This window comes from Centruroides vittatus, unplaced genomic scaffold, assembly GCF_030686945.1.
Source record: "Centruroides vittatus isolate TY-2023 unplaced genomic scaffold, ASM3068694v2 contig_918, whole genome shotgun sequence".
NCBI classification, from domain to species: Eukaryota; Metazoa; Arthropoda; class Arachnida; order Scorpiones; family Buthidae; genus Centruroides; species Centruroides vittatus.
The window spans coordinates 1,699,536-1,714,989 of record NW_027122605.1 but is presented as its reverse complement, the minus strand read 5'-3'; the positions used below and the strand labels follow the sequence as shown (position 1 = coordinate 1,714,989).

At 29.7% G+C, this 15,454-nt stretch overlaps 2 protein-coding genes across 2 annotated transcripts in view; both read right to left on the bottom strand.

Moving 5' to 3' along the window:
• The window catches only part of LOC136984439 (heat shock protein 60A-like), a 181,905-nt gene that overhangs the window by 92,067 nt on the left and 74,384 nt on the right, over positions 1 to 15,454 (bottom strand). The gene's annotated exons all lie outside the window — the stretch shown is intronic.
• The window catches only part of LOC136984414 (S1 RNA-binding domain-containing protein 1-like), a 38,429-nt gene that overhangs the window by 4,158 nt on the left and 18,817 nt on the right, over positions 1 to 15,454 (bottom strand). The window contains exons 10-13 of the mRNA XM_067281382.1: positions 12,075 to 12,168; positions 11,846 to 11,953; positions 7,215 to 7,306; positions 3,327 to 3,409 (exon numbers count right to left, since the gene is read on the bottom strand). Coding sequence (XP_067137483.1) covers positions 3,327 to 3,409; positions 7,215 to 7,306; positions 11,846 to 11,953; positions 12,075 to 12,168 — 377 coding nt within the window. The remainder of the gene's footprint in view (positions 1 to 3,326; positions 3,410 to 7,214; positions 7,307 to 11,845; positions 11,954 to 12,074; positions 12,169 to 15,454) is intronic.

Here is a 15,454-nt window from a genome sequence, read left to right as displayed (position 1 = left end):
GGCACTATATACTATCCTGTGACAGCCGAATGGCATCTAGATGTTTGCTTGCTGCACTGTGATTTGAAATGCATTGCAAAGACAATGATCATCCATTTCTAAATGCCATCTAAACGAACCTCGACAAAACAATAGCTATTACTCTCTTCACTATTAGTTCCCTCTTTTAGATGTTGAACCAATTATGCTATCCTGTGACAGATATGCCTACATATACTGCAACTGCTATATATGTACACATATATATGCCAGATTCTTCACAGTTGTAGATTGCCAAAAGTGGCATACCATCTGGTCTCACAAATGCTCAATGGGCAACAAATCTGGAGACTAGGAAGGCCAAAACAGGAGACATCCTGGGAAACCCTAGCTCTGTGCAGCCAAGCATTATCTTGCTGGAAAATGGCTGCTTACAGTTCTACCAAGAAAAGTGACATGAGAGCAAAAGATTCCCAAACATACTACTAACACTACTAATACTACTAGAGGTGATCAAATGTCATGTGAGGTGGTTTCTCATACCAGTCAAACAAACAGGCAGTATGCTATTTAACAGTAACAGCAAGATTGAAATGCTCACCAGTGGTTCTTCACATTGTAATACTGTGGTCATACATTCCCAAACATAACCAAGATTCATCAATAAAGACAATATGCTGCCAGTCTATAACAGTTTCTGCTTCTTTGTAATGTCAACAGTACAAACCATGAAAATGGCAGGATGTAATGCGGTTGTTATGCATGCAAAATGTGCCTGTGTTAGTTACCTACCAATGGTCCAGGAAGAGAAAGGATTCTGTGGGGAAGTTTCTACCTGTCACTAGATGGTGGACAAAGATGCTGTTGCAACTGTTCATGCTTGTCTCATAAACATTTCTCCTGGTGGTCTGTCATGGACATCCAGAGCATGTATGTTTCCTTATGTATTCAGTGCCCCAACATTTGTTCATAGTCAAGTCAGAATAGTCCAAATGGCAGACATTTCACAGAAACAACCATCCTGTTTTTTTTTTCTGATGTGACCTTTTAGAAACTTTGTCATTGTGTGTAAGCAAATGTCAAGATGCCTAACATTTGCTTACACACAATTCCAAACAAGAAATACATAATTTTGAAAATTCTAAACACAATGATTTTCTGTAAGCCTTTTTATAGAATACTGAGGTAGTAATTTTAAAGTACTCGGGCAGCATTATTTATTTGTTTGCAACACGACATGTGGACAATCTGCCAAGGGAAATGCCTCCTGGAAGGACTTTCTAAGGGAAACTGGTCTTTGTTTAGACATTACAAACAAAAAGAAAACCCGGAAAACTTCATTGGCCAATTGCAGAGACATGAATTTACATTAAACAATAATTAATAGCCGAATGGCATCTAGATGTTGGCTTGCTGCACTGTGGTTTGAAATGCATTGCAAAGACAATGATCATCCATTTCTAAATGCCATCTAAATGAACCTCTATAAAACAATGGCTATTACTCTCTTCACTATTAGTTCCCTCTTTTAGATGTTGAACCAATTAGGTTATTCATTTGTGATGTCAGAAAAAACATCAATAAGGTCACTAGTTATCTTCTGAAAGCTTCCAGTAGCATAAAATCTTAAAGCTGTCAACAACTGTTGTTCATCATTTAATGACAAATCTTTTCAATTTAGACAATTTTGTTGCCAATAGGATTTAAAATATAAATAAATCCACATTTAAAAAAATCTATAATGAATTTGGAATTCGTCTTCAAAATAAATTAGAGTTCTAAAGGATTATTCTGATCTCATATTACTCTCTCCCTTTGTAATTGTTGAGATGAATAATGTTGTTGATTCATCTGGTTTACAACATTTATCAAATGAACAACATCCATTTTTATCTAAACTTTGTGATGAACAAATCAATGTGACAGCTTCCACTCAAATTAAAATATTGTCTAAATATGTTATTGAGTAAGTCTGAAAAGTAGGTCAAGTGCAGGATTTGATTAATGTGCAAAATTGTGCATTAACCAATCTCTTTAAATACACCAGAGGTTTTATTTAATGCAGCTTTAGCAGCCATGTTTACTTAACATAAATATGTTTCAGAAAATATTGTGTTGGTAAATTTTATATTTTTGTACTGAGGGTAGTTTCCAATATAAATATGTAGTTTAATTATGTCAGTTGTGAAATTTAACACATTATTGCTAATGTGATATTGTATTCTTTGTTCAGAAGATAATTGTAAAACTTTACTTCACATTTTCTTTGTGTAAAATCAAATCAAAATGTCTTCAGATAAAATACATATCAGGCGTATTATGCTCCTAAGATGCTCCTAAACATACATGCCAAATGTGGTTTGAAAATTTGTTCAGGAAATTTTGAAGGATACAAAACATATGAGATGCCCAAAAGCCATTGACAAAGAGAAATTTCAGGAAGAAATTGTTAAAAATCAGTGAGTAACAATGCATGAACTTGAACAAATCTTAATGTATCATTGACATAATGACTGTGTTCTACATGCATTAAGTGAAAAAAACAAACTGGATTGAGTATAATTTTGTCTGACAAAGCTATAAGATTTCATTTTACTTTCTGAATTAGTCACTCATTTTTATCATAGAAAACTTTTCTTATGGATGACAAAATTAAAATAAAAATATTGTTATTAACTAAAAATTTGTTCTAGAGTGTTGTGATTGTTTAGTCGAATACCAAGGTACAATATTTGATTAATGTGATTTTTATAAACATGACAGCATTGAGGGATTAATTAATCATGCTATTCAAGGAATACCAATATTTATTTAGAGCTTCAAATGTTAAATAAATAATAGGCTCAAGACAAATCCTTACTTTATAAGATCAAAATCTGATTATTTTCTTTTTGAATTATTTTGCAATTCTATAGGAATAGAACTGCAAGATAATCTGATCTTAAGATACATACCTTCAATATACTGTGAGACTTATTTTTGAGCATTTCTGAATGTCTCAAAGTCTTTCATGAAATAACTTTTTGTTTATAACAACTCTTGCTTGATACATATTAAAAGTTTATACCTTTATAAGCAAAGCTAATTTTGCATAAACTGTCACTTTAATTTTTGATAACCTTTAATGGAGTTTATATAACTTTTTATTATGAAATTCTCTATCACATAGTGTAAGGCATTTCCAATTATCAGAATACTTAATTTAAATAATAATACTGAGCTGACATTAGTTGGGAATTGGTCATATGTGGCTAGTCAGTCAGGCAATACTGGTTCATGACTTTGCCAATTGATGTTATTTTTCATAAGTCTTCTCTCTGTTTAAGTTAAATCTGGTATATTCTTACCTGATACATTCCAATACCAAGATGTTTTGGTTCAACTTTGATGTACTCCAATAAAGGATCTTGAAGTCGACGTGCAATTGACACTAATATTTGAAATATATTAATTTAATAATCAAAATTAATTTAAACTTTAGTATCTCAAAATTTATTTTAGATAGTTATTTTAATTTTAAAATATTTATTGATTATCGTATTTACTTGCTTATAAGACGATCTCGCATATAGGACAAAGCATAACTTTAAAGATCAAAATAAAGAAAATTAATTTGTTAATACAATTTAATTTTATTTCATTTAACTACAAATAAAATAACAAATGCATGTAAATGTACACACTGTTCCATAAAAATTACTGGCATTTTAAACTTTAAGGAAAAATCTTGTAAAATCAACAACATAATTTCTTCATGTAAAGTTGGACAATCGGGAACCATTTTTGCCAATCTTAACAGTCAAATCCACTCTCTGCCGATTACACTTATGAAATCCTCTGAATTCTGATTTCCGAATAATCATCTGTTTTGGATTAAAACTTATATCAAGCTCCTGTGTGATTTTGGAATTTCAAATTGGAATTCAATTCAAAAGCTTTGCTTTTCCTATTGCTATTCATCTTTACTTCTGACAATACACAAGAACAACTGAAACGACCAACTAACACCAGTGGGTGAATATCCGGTATAAATGCAAACACATGGTTCACAAAAATTATTGCAAAAATGCAAAGAATCCTTCGCTTGCACATATAGGACGACCTAGGTTTTTGAAGCAATGAAAAATGAATAAAAACATCGTCTTATATGCAAGTAAATACAGTAAGTTAATTATTTCTTAATTTTTATTCTATAATTTTTATATAACATACTTTTAAATTAATAACTAGAAGGATTATATTGAAAAATTAAAATTTTGAAGTTATTTAGAGATTCATATTTTGTGTGTTTTGTGAAAATAAAGTATTGAATTTTTTTAAAGACAATAATAGCTATCCTTATATAGCTAAATGTTCATGATTCAATTTCTAGGTTGAATCCTGTGTGATATGTGAATGGAAAGTTATATGTTACACTTCTGTTATTAATTTGTTATCTGACTAGCATGATCATCATTGAGAGAGACTTCTATTGAAATTTTTTATTGACGTGAAAATTTTTCAGTCTGTAAAGTGTTGTAAACTTCTTCTACTTGATTTCATGTTTGATTTTGACAAAAACTTATATTGTGCTTTCTGTTTTAATTTGCATTTATGCTGTATTTCACAGATGTATGTTCCTGGTCTAATTCCATTTCAGTTGAAAAAAGTGTAAAGATTGATCTGCTTTCCTAATTACAGACATGCTTTAAAAAACCTATTATAATAAAACCTTGATTTAATTCAGGCAAGGGAGTGTCCTTAAAAGCTGAAAATCCATTATATAATAAAGTAGATTTTCCAAAAAATTGCATATGTTAAAAAATTGACAAATTTGTTAGTTATCTGTTAGCTATGTTTATGTAATTAAAAATTAAGTATATACAAGAAGATTAATTTCACAGAAAAGTTTCCTATACATATTATTGCTTATGTACTTAATATAGTTCTGAATCTGTAATAAACAAGCAGACAATATAAACTGACATAAATAAACAAACATTTTTGGAAAATACACTTTAGAGTGTGACTCTTGTTTTGAAACAAATAATCTGTTAATTTAATTACATATAAAACACAATTCAAAATTAACAGGATGTTAATTTTCACATATGACATTTACTTGACAAAATTTCTAGCCCATATCAGAAGTCAATTAAATTGAGGTTTTACTGTACTGTAAATATTGAATTGTTTTCTTTTCATTAAGACTAAGATAAATGCAGAGAAGTTTGAGAATAATAAGCTCCCAAATTTGACGAAGTATACTACTCAAGTGTCAAAAATTATACATTTCAGTAAGAAAACACAAAGTAGTTTCACTTAAATACATTTGGCATGCACACTTTTTCAGAGAATATACACATGAATTTACATTTTATTTTCTTCACCCTTTTTCTTTTACTTTGAAGTCATTTCAATAAATATAGCAAACACTGTCTAGATTGAATTTTGATAAAAAGCATGTTCACATTTTGACATAGTGACCATTTTCTTTTTCCAACCTGATTAAAAGTACATCCTACATGGCAGTGTTTAGCAACTGTGAGTGTGAACACACTTCCAAGCAGAACAGACAAACCGATACAAGCAAATGTGTGTCCAGAGTAACCGCATTTAGCTTGCAGCGATCACCAGATGACACTTCTATATGCATGTGCAGAAAGCAGCTACCAAGCAAGTTTGATCACTGCTTCTACTAGTCATGCTTCCAAAGAGAAAGAAAAGCTGGATTGTCTTTTATTTTGTGATACAAATGGTGAAATTCACTGAACTGACAACATTTCTTACAAATATCATGTATCTTTTGCTTGTATGAAGTTTTGGTAATACAACGTAGAAAACTGTTTTCCGTCACAAGCATTTGATGACGTTGTCTGGTTGCCATTTTGTAAACATGTGTCCACTCTGAATAGATACCATTTGTATCACAAAATAAAAGACAATCCAGCATTTCTTTCTCTTTGGAAGCATGACTAAAAGCAGTGATCAAACTTGCTTGGTAGCAGCTTTCTGCATATGCATATAGAAGTCATCTGATGGTCGCTGCAAGCTAAATGCCATTACTCTGGACACACATTTGCTTGTATCGGTTTGTCTGTTCTGCTTGAAAGCGTGTTCACACTTGCAGTTGCTGGACACTGCCATGTAGAATGTACTGTACCTTTTTAATATTCTTGATAAAGTTGTCTGCTTGCCATTTTGTAAACAACATGTGTCCACTCTGGATAGGTTGTTCATGAGCTAGAAGTGTATACAAAATTTCTTTCTGCCAGTGGCTGCATCCAGCGGCCACATAGGATGTACCCTAAGACAGAAAATCTAGTTAAGCTAGAAATTTATAGAGTTCAATGCATGGCTACCAAGAACATATATGATATGCCTCAGAGTAGTACAGACCCTTTTTTGCTTTTTTTTAAACAAATGAAATATATAGAATGTTTCTTTATTAATAAAAAGTAAACTTAAAGCTTTTATTAGTAAAACACACTGCTAACTGGTAACATCAAAATGATACTTCTATCATCAGAAGTGTCATTTTGATGTTACCAGTAGTTACAATTGTGATAAGTCTCTGTTATCTCTACTATAGTATTTGAGATACTAGTTTCAACAATTTTCTGAGACAAGATCTTTTATAAGAATAAATTAAGGCTTTCTGATAAAATGTTTAGAAGCTAATTTTCAACATAAAAGTAAGATTTTACAAAATACAACTCAATGTTAGCATTACCAAATAAGCTTGTTGGCTAAGACATTGACAAGCTGTCAACAAAATCAAGCTTATTGTGTCGAGTTATAGCCCCCAATAAAATTCAAGAGAATGATGAATACAAGCAAGGATGAATGGCAAGAACACAATTCCAACTATTTATGGAAAATCATGAAAGGCCAAATTGGATTTTAAATATAGATCAATAATAGACAGATTTCTTGCTATATTTCATTTTATATTCATTTATTATGTAATTGAAAGATATTAATTACTCCATTCATTTAAAAGCTGTAAGTCAAATGGTTGTTTTTGAAATGGATTAGTGTAAAAAAAATTTCTGAGATTTTTAAATAATATAATATTTTGTGACAAAACATTTACATTATACATAGAAATTTCATAACTTTTATTTTGAGAACTAACTAATCTTATTACCTATTTTGTCCATGTTTTTCTAATGATATACTTATCACAGCTAAATGAGAAATTATTTTCTAGCAATTGACATGTTAAAAATTAAAGGAAATGTTTATTAATTCACCTGCACTTCGAACATTTGGATCCATTCCTGGTAGTTCTGCAGCAGCTTCTTTTGTAACACTATAAATTGAAACTCCATGTTCATTCACTATACTGAAAATTGCACAAAAATTTGCAAATAAATTAAATTCATTCTTGTAGAATAATACATACATAAAAAAGTATGATGATAAAAAATTATAAGAATAAATAGAATTTAAACTAAACTCAACTCAAATTACTTTAAGTAATTTTTAAAATCATGAAATTATTAATAAATATTTTTTAAATATTGTTCAAAATAATTTAGATATGTTTATATAATATTCATTAACATTTAAGATGTATAAAACTACATTTTGGTTATTGTCATACTGTTTTTTCTGGCTGGTAAGCAAATTTGATCTTGAAATGTCACAATGTCATAGCATTTAAACTTTTAAGATTCAAGTGTTCATAACTATTGAAAGTTTTTGAATTATCAAAATTTTGTGAATGTGTTTGATTTTTTTGCACTCCTAAAGAAAGCATGTGGAGTCATTTGTATAAAACTATTTTTTTAATCTTTCTATTAATCAATTGAAATAAGATTTATTGCTAATTAGAAAGTGACATAAATAAGGTACACGCCTATAGAAAGTTTGAGGTTTACAGAATGCTTAGAACAAAATCCCATTTTTCTCTACATGCAGCAATCTTTGTACAGTCAGCAAAGACATAATTAATAATAAAATATTGATATATAATAGGGGTGGCCAAACCTTGTCACAACAGGAGTTACATATCATATCACTTATAAGAAATATGTGAAAGCCACATCCCTACGGCTATTGGAACAATATTTTATATTATAGTTAAAATACTATAGTTATCACTGTTACTGGTTCTTTATGACTGGCTAGGTAATATTTGTTTTAATTCCTTTGACTTTATGAATGTATCCCTGTTCAAGTTTAAGTTATGCTTAAAATCTATATATATATATCTCTATTTACTGTATTTATTTTCACATTTACACTCAATTTTAAAGAAATTTTACATTCACAACAATATTCTAAATTATAAATGTTATAAATTATAATCTTTAATTGTAATAATACTAAAAAATAACTAGCATTATTAATATCATAGAAAAAATTAGTTTCTTTCTATAATTTAAAATAAGGTAATTAATGCAATTACATCAACCTAACTGTGATATATATATATTTAATACTTACACATATTTAATATTTTTATAAGTTTGCTTACTATTATGTAATGTGATATATATATATACACAGTGTAGGGCCATTAAGCTGCGGACCAGTAATCCGCAAATTGCTTAAGCCGTGCAAAAAGCTTGGATCCCAATTTTTTGACACTATGAATCATACAAACCTGGATATGGCCTCTCAAACACTCGAGACAGGTGTTGACAGTGGCCACTTTGGCATTTCGAATGTCTGTGATTGACGTGCTATGCACTATCACAGATTAAATATTTAAATGCTGGCTTATAACTTCAAAGAGGTATTTATAGAAGATTAGTCTTTTATTTATCAATAAACAATAAAATAACTTACAATGAAATTCAAATATAGTACTAATCTGATTTATCCACGCTGAGTGTCAACATTATGGAGGCCGCCATTGTAACAGATTCACATCTTACAATGCTACAAAGTTAATCTGCGGACCACCTAAGCCACGGTTAAGCAGTTTGGACCCCAATCACCGCGGCTTAACGGCCCTACACTGTATATGTCACACTACATAATAGTAAAATAGTTGTTTATAATAAGAAAATATATAAGTATACTGGAGGTGCAATTTGGCCACCATGGATGTATAAATTACAGCAGTAAAAAGTATATGGAAATATAAATTATTATCTATTAATATTTGTTGGATAATTATCATTCAAAAATTTTATGCTTAAATATTTAATATTCTATAAATAACTTGCTCTAATTTATCTCATCTTCTAACTTCAAATTGTCATTGTATCATTATCAACATTGTCTGTGAAACAATAATAAAAGAAATATTACTTTTCTTTATTATTTACTTTTGTAATTTATTTTCTATTTTTAAAAATTTTATGCTTATACTTTTTGGTGATAAGGATGCCTTGCCCAAAACAGAATCCAAATATACAATCTAACAATAAAGCAGTAGTAATACATACACAGTAGAGTTATGAAAACAGTATGTTTTATAACATTTGTAATTTGTCTTGAAGCTTCTTGTCAGAGGATAAATAAGAAGTTAGCTTGATGTAATTACATTATTTTAAATTATAGAAAGAAACTAATTTTTTCTATGATATTAATAATGCAAGTCATTTTTTAGTATTATTACAATTAAGGATTGTAATTTATAACATTTATAATTTAGAATATTGTTGTGAATGTAAAATTTCTTTAAAATTGAGTGTAAATGTGAAATACAGTAAAATCTGTGTAAACCAGAATTGCACAATATCAAATTACTTTTTCCGTTTTTGCAGGTCTCCATTTTAAACAAGATTTTAGTATTTTTTTTCTTTTTTTTTTATCTTTAAATTACACCAGACAATTATATTCACTTTTTATATATAGTAAAGTCATTTTTACATATATAAAACAATTTTATTACTAGGCTTAATTCAAAATGCTTACAACTAAAGATAGGTGTATTTGAATGCAAGAATTGAGAACTATTTGATCATAAAAAGTTTTTGTTGTTCCAGAGAACTTTTGTTACATATTCATGTACAGATATCCCTCATATAACTCAGTACTTTTACAACATGGTTCGAAAATTCGAAAATTGGGAATATCCCCAAACAATATGACTTCTGGTTTTGCTCTAACATGGTTTGGGAAATCTTCAGTACAAATTTTCACAATTTTTAAGTATAAATTCCATTATTTGATTTTCTTTTTATTCAAGCAGCATGCATGTTGTCTCAAATTTGCCTGAGGGATTTAGAATATTGAAATATTCAATTTGTTTTGTCCATTTTGCCAGGTTTACTTTAATAAAACCTGTTAGTACAATTTTAATACTTTTTTTTGGCTCATTGTATTTTTTTAAATAGAATTGATTCCTATCTTTCTTGTTGGTGTGTAGAGATAAATAAAATTAGAACTATAGTTCCCAAATTGTTGGGAACGTTTTGTATATATTTGTTTTGGTTTGATAAAATATCTTTTCTTTATTTTACAAAGATTTTCTAGCATTATTGAATTGTACATAAATGGGCTTTACTAATAAATAAAATTTTTTATATTACATATAGTAATTCTTTTGACATTTGATCTTTAGTAATGATATTTTATTTTTGCCAAGCAAGTTCAGGCCTGGCACACTAACCATAAACCTTAGTATGTAAAGCACCATTAGTGTATGTTTCTGGGCTTTTGCTTTACTTTCGTATAATAGATGTTACACATTTCTTGCTTGTTCTCAAGAACTTCATTCTCAGAAACTCATTCTGATTCTTAAAAGTATTTGATTCTACTAGTTAATTTCAACAGATTAATATTAACAAAGATCCTGTATCTGTATGTACCCTTGTCATGTAACCTTTGTTTCTCTGATAAGATTCACAATTGTTTTTTTAATACAGTTTGCATTGCTCTGCAATGACTGTTATATTGAGACAATTTTACTTATTTGTATACTTGCAAAATCTTAATTTTCTTTATCCAAGTTAAGTAACATTCAATGTACCCAAAATCCTCTTCCATTTCAACAATCAATGTGTTTCCAGCTAATAGCGAACTTAACAATGAAAAATCATTCCATCCTGAAGAATTTTTTCCATTTAAGTATGCTTCTATTTTATTCAAGTTTGGTTTTAAACAGAGTTTACTATATTACTGTATTTACTCGCATATAAGATGATCTTGCATATAGGATGAGGCATAACTTTAAAGATCAAAATAAAGTTAATTAGATTTATTAATACATTTCTAATTTTATTTACAATTTTTTCTAATTTTATCTAATAGAATTGTATTAATAAATCTAATTTTATTTCATTTAATCACAGATAAAATATCAAATGCACATAAATTCATACATTGTCCCACAAAATTACTGGCATTTTAAACTTTAAGGAAAAATCTTGTAAAATTAACAACATAATTTCTTCATGTAAAGTTGGACAATCGGAAACCTTTTTTGCCAATCTTAACAGTTGAATCCACTCTCCGTCGATTACACTTATGAGTTTCTCCGAATTCTGATTTCCAAATAATCATCTGTTTGGGATTAAAACTTATATCAGGCTCCCTTGTGATTTTGGAATTTCAAATTGGAATTCAATTCAAAAGCTTTGCTTTTCCTATTGCTATTCATCTTTACTTCTGACAATACACAAGAACGATTGAAACGACCCAGACAAAATACTTTTGTTTTTAAACACCAGTGGGTGAATATCCGGTATAAATGCGAACACATGGTCCACAAAAATTATTGCAAAAATGCAAAGAATCCTTCCCTTGCGCATATAGGATGACCTAGGTTTTTGAAGCAATGAAAAATGAATAAACACATCGTCTTATATGCAAGTAAATACAGTAATTTACTTAAAAATAAAAAATAGAAATTAAAATAATTTTATTATTAAAGCAGTTAAAATATTATTGACTTTAACCAAAAAAAAATTATTTAAATTATTACCAGTATTTTATTTGAAATGGATTAAAAGCATTTTTTGATATAAGGTCAGACAAAAAATTTTCCATATCTCTGCAAGCAGTACCATTTCCAATGGCAAGAATTTCACAACTGTAAAATTATTTATAATTAATTATAATGCAGCTTCTAATTTTTTAAACAAATAATAAAAGTTAGGGCAATACTTATGATTCAAATTAAATACTATAAATACTTTTTATAACTTATATACCCATGTTTTTCAATTAGTTGTTTAAGGATATTTCTTGCAACATTGGAATTTTTTGCATCAAAAGGATAAATGACATTTGTTTCCAATACAGCTCCTTTAAAGAAAAATTGAAATAATGTACATTATTTATGTGTGTACAAACCATAAAGTAATTACAGTAGAGCATTGATTATCCAAATACCAATCAACCGAAACATCAGTTAACCGAAAGCATTCCAATCGGCAAATTCAAATTTCCACTAGTGCTGTGGCATTGCAGCACTCCCACCCTCCCTGCCAACCTGAACTGTAGGCCTACTTTAATGTACTACTTTATGTAAGACATGCGAGGTATAAATTTTTAAGACGTGATTCAAAATATATACAGTACAGTTTTGTGTTTAATATATTTTTTCATAAATGATCAGTTATCCGAACAACCCCAGTCCCAAATTGTTTTGGATAATCGATGCTCTACTGTATTTAAAGAGATTCATAAAACTGTTATTGATAACTCTTTGAACATTTCACATAATCCTACTATTCTATTTGAATAAAATATACAGGGAGGTGTAAAAGTAGGTATATAGTTGTTATTATGGAAAAAAAACAAACAGAAAAAATAAGAAGAAAATACACATTTATTTTTATTTACAAATTAAATCACAAATAAGGAGTATGAATTAATAAAAGCTAATAATAATGAACACCAAACATCTGTATTTCTCAGATTCTCAACTGTATACTTAATTTTGCCCCCTGTATTTTAAATTTCTAATTATATAAAGCAGATACTAGCTCAGCCAATAATTAGTCTAATTCACAAAATAACACCTTTTACTTATAGCTGAGATAATTTTTATTGAGAGGAAAGGATCCTACGCAACAGTACTTTCGCAATACGCGCAGACCCAAGGCTCGGTAATTAAATGGGAGGAAGCAGATATTGTAAAACCATTGAGCTCTCCAACGTTAGCAAGTACCGCAGAAAAAATTGAAATCTATAAAAGCAAGTTGGAAGAGGCATGCATAAATGCGAGGGACGCTGACAGCCTACCAACAGCTTGGAAATTCGTAGTTAAGAAAACTCGTATCACGAACTCGTAGGCTTGTCTTAGCTTGTTTTGGCATCATTCTTCGATTTTCTGCCATTCTTCTTTTTAAAAGTACCACCAGTGGAATCATTTTTATTTTCATTTTTTATTTTTTATCTTTTACTTCTTATCCCCAATATAACGATTTTATTGTATATTTATATTAACATGTTCTTCCTTTTTTGTTTTTATTTATTTTTGTATATTTATTTATTTATATTACCATGTTCTTCCTTTTTGTCAGTTACTAATGTTTTGAATTTTTTCAAACAATTGTATTCTTTTAATGGAACGATAGTGTTCCTTTTTGTTCGAAAGTTAAAACCTGAGGATGGCTTATTGAATAAGCCGAAAACGTTAGTTTTTCTCAATAAAAATTATCTCAGCTATAAGTAAAAGGTATTATTTTGTGAATTTTCTAATTATATTTCTTTTTTAGTAGAATTATTATAGCTAAATGTTTATACCTTTATAGACAATATATTACTGTTTAAATACATGATGGTCATAAAATAACTTGACCAACTAATGGAATCTCAGGAGTTCAGAAAGCAAGGAATCCATTGAAATTTTTGCAGGATAAGTATAGAGTGACACACACTTGCAATACATGAAAATAGGGGTAGGCCATGTGTCATGGTTACATTAAATTTGAATTATGGCTATGTTAACCCTAACCATAACTTGAAAATTTCCAATACAAACACCAGGAATTCATGATGTCATGAGATTATGTAACAGACAATAGTATAAGGCATTAAAATGGTGTGTGAAGAATGAAAACAACAGAGATATTGGTGTTTGAAATGTGTGACAACAATACAGTGAAAACAACAGAAAACAAGCAGAAAATGAAACAAAAGACAACTGTAAAGGTGAGGAAAAAATGTTTAATTACAGACAGAGCTTACAAATGTTCAGTATTTATTTACTAAATCACTATATAATATTTTATCTATATTCCCAATATTGTTATCAAAGACACACTACATATGACCAATGACAGAGACAATAGCAGCACAACACATATCAGCTAGGATGCTCAGTGATTCCATCATGATGCTTTCCTTTAATCCACTAAGTGTCTGCCATGCTACAGGATCTCCATCCTGTAACATTTGTATCTGATGAATGTGGCATGGGAACATGTGCAGTTTTGATCACAGTACTTTCAGCATGGTAGTCCTTAAAACATCGAGGTCTTTTGCAACACGTCTGACACTTGTCCTGTCATCTTCAGTAATGGCTTGACAAACCTCTATGACAACTGCAACATCCAGTGACAGCCACTTTGTTTTTGGTCACATGTGCAACCTCTGTTTTTGAACTTGCTGATTAAATTGTGCATAGCTTGTCTTGAACATGTGCTCCTATGTACATTATAGATCTAATAAAATTAGTGTAATGTTCTCACAGCATTGCAACTGTTCATGTAACACAGCTTCACAAATTCATGCTGCTTCTGCATAAGTCCCATTCTTTTTTTCTATGAAATGCATAACAAATGCAAAAACAGGAGAATGCATGTTTTGTCCGAATTCCAACTGACATATGTTTTTATATCCTGCAGCTTTTGTTACAGTAAGCTTCAGCTACAATGCTGCTTCCTCATTTGCAAATTTGTAGGCAGGAATGTCAAAAGATGTTGGATGCTGGAGAGAAAAATTTACACTGTCGTTCTTCAGTTAATTAGAACATAAAAACAAACTGTAGGATGATATTCGGATCCCTGTGAAATCTAGGCTTGGGGAATTTTATCCTATCATGCCCTTTCTTGTCAACCCTACCTATATGGGTCTTCTGCCATGGATATTGGCTTGCCTGTTTTTCATTTTTTCAAACACTGATATATCTGTTGTTTTTTGTTCTACATCCACCATTTCAATGCCTTATGCCATTTTGTGTTTCACACAGAATCTCATGACATCACAAATTCCCAGTGTTTGTATTGAAAATTTTTGAGTTACAGTTATGTTAACAATAACTGTAAAACATGTTCTACTCCTATTTTCATAAATTGAAAGTGCATGTCACCTCACTTATCCTGTAAAAATTTTGACGGATTTCTTGCTTTCTGCACTCCCAATATTGCTGTTAGTCAGTCAAGTAACTTTATTACCACCCTTTATTTAGGACTATAATGAATTGAAGTGGGAAAAAAAACTGTCTCCTATACATTATATTTATGTTTAATAGAAAATTTTATAAATTACAATCTTATATTGTTAATTTTCCTTTCCTTTGCAGACTATAGTGGCAAAGAGTTATGTCTACTCTATTAATTACATTAGTTACATTGTGCAATGC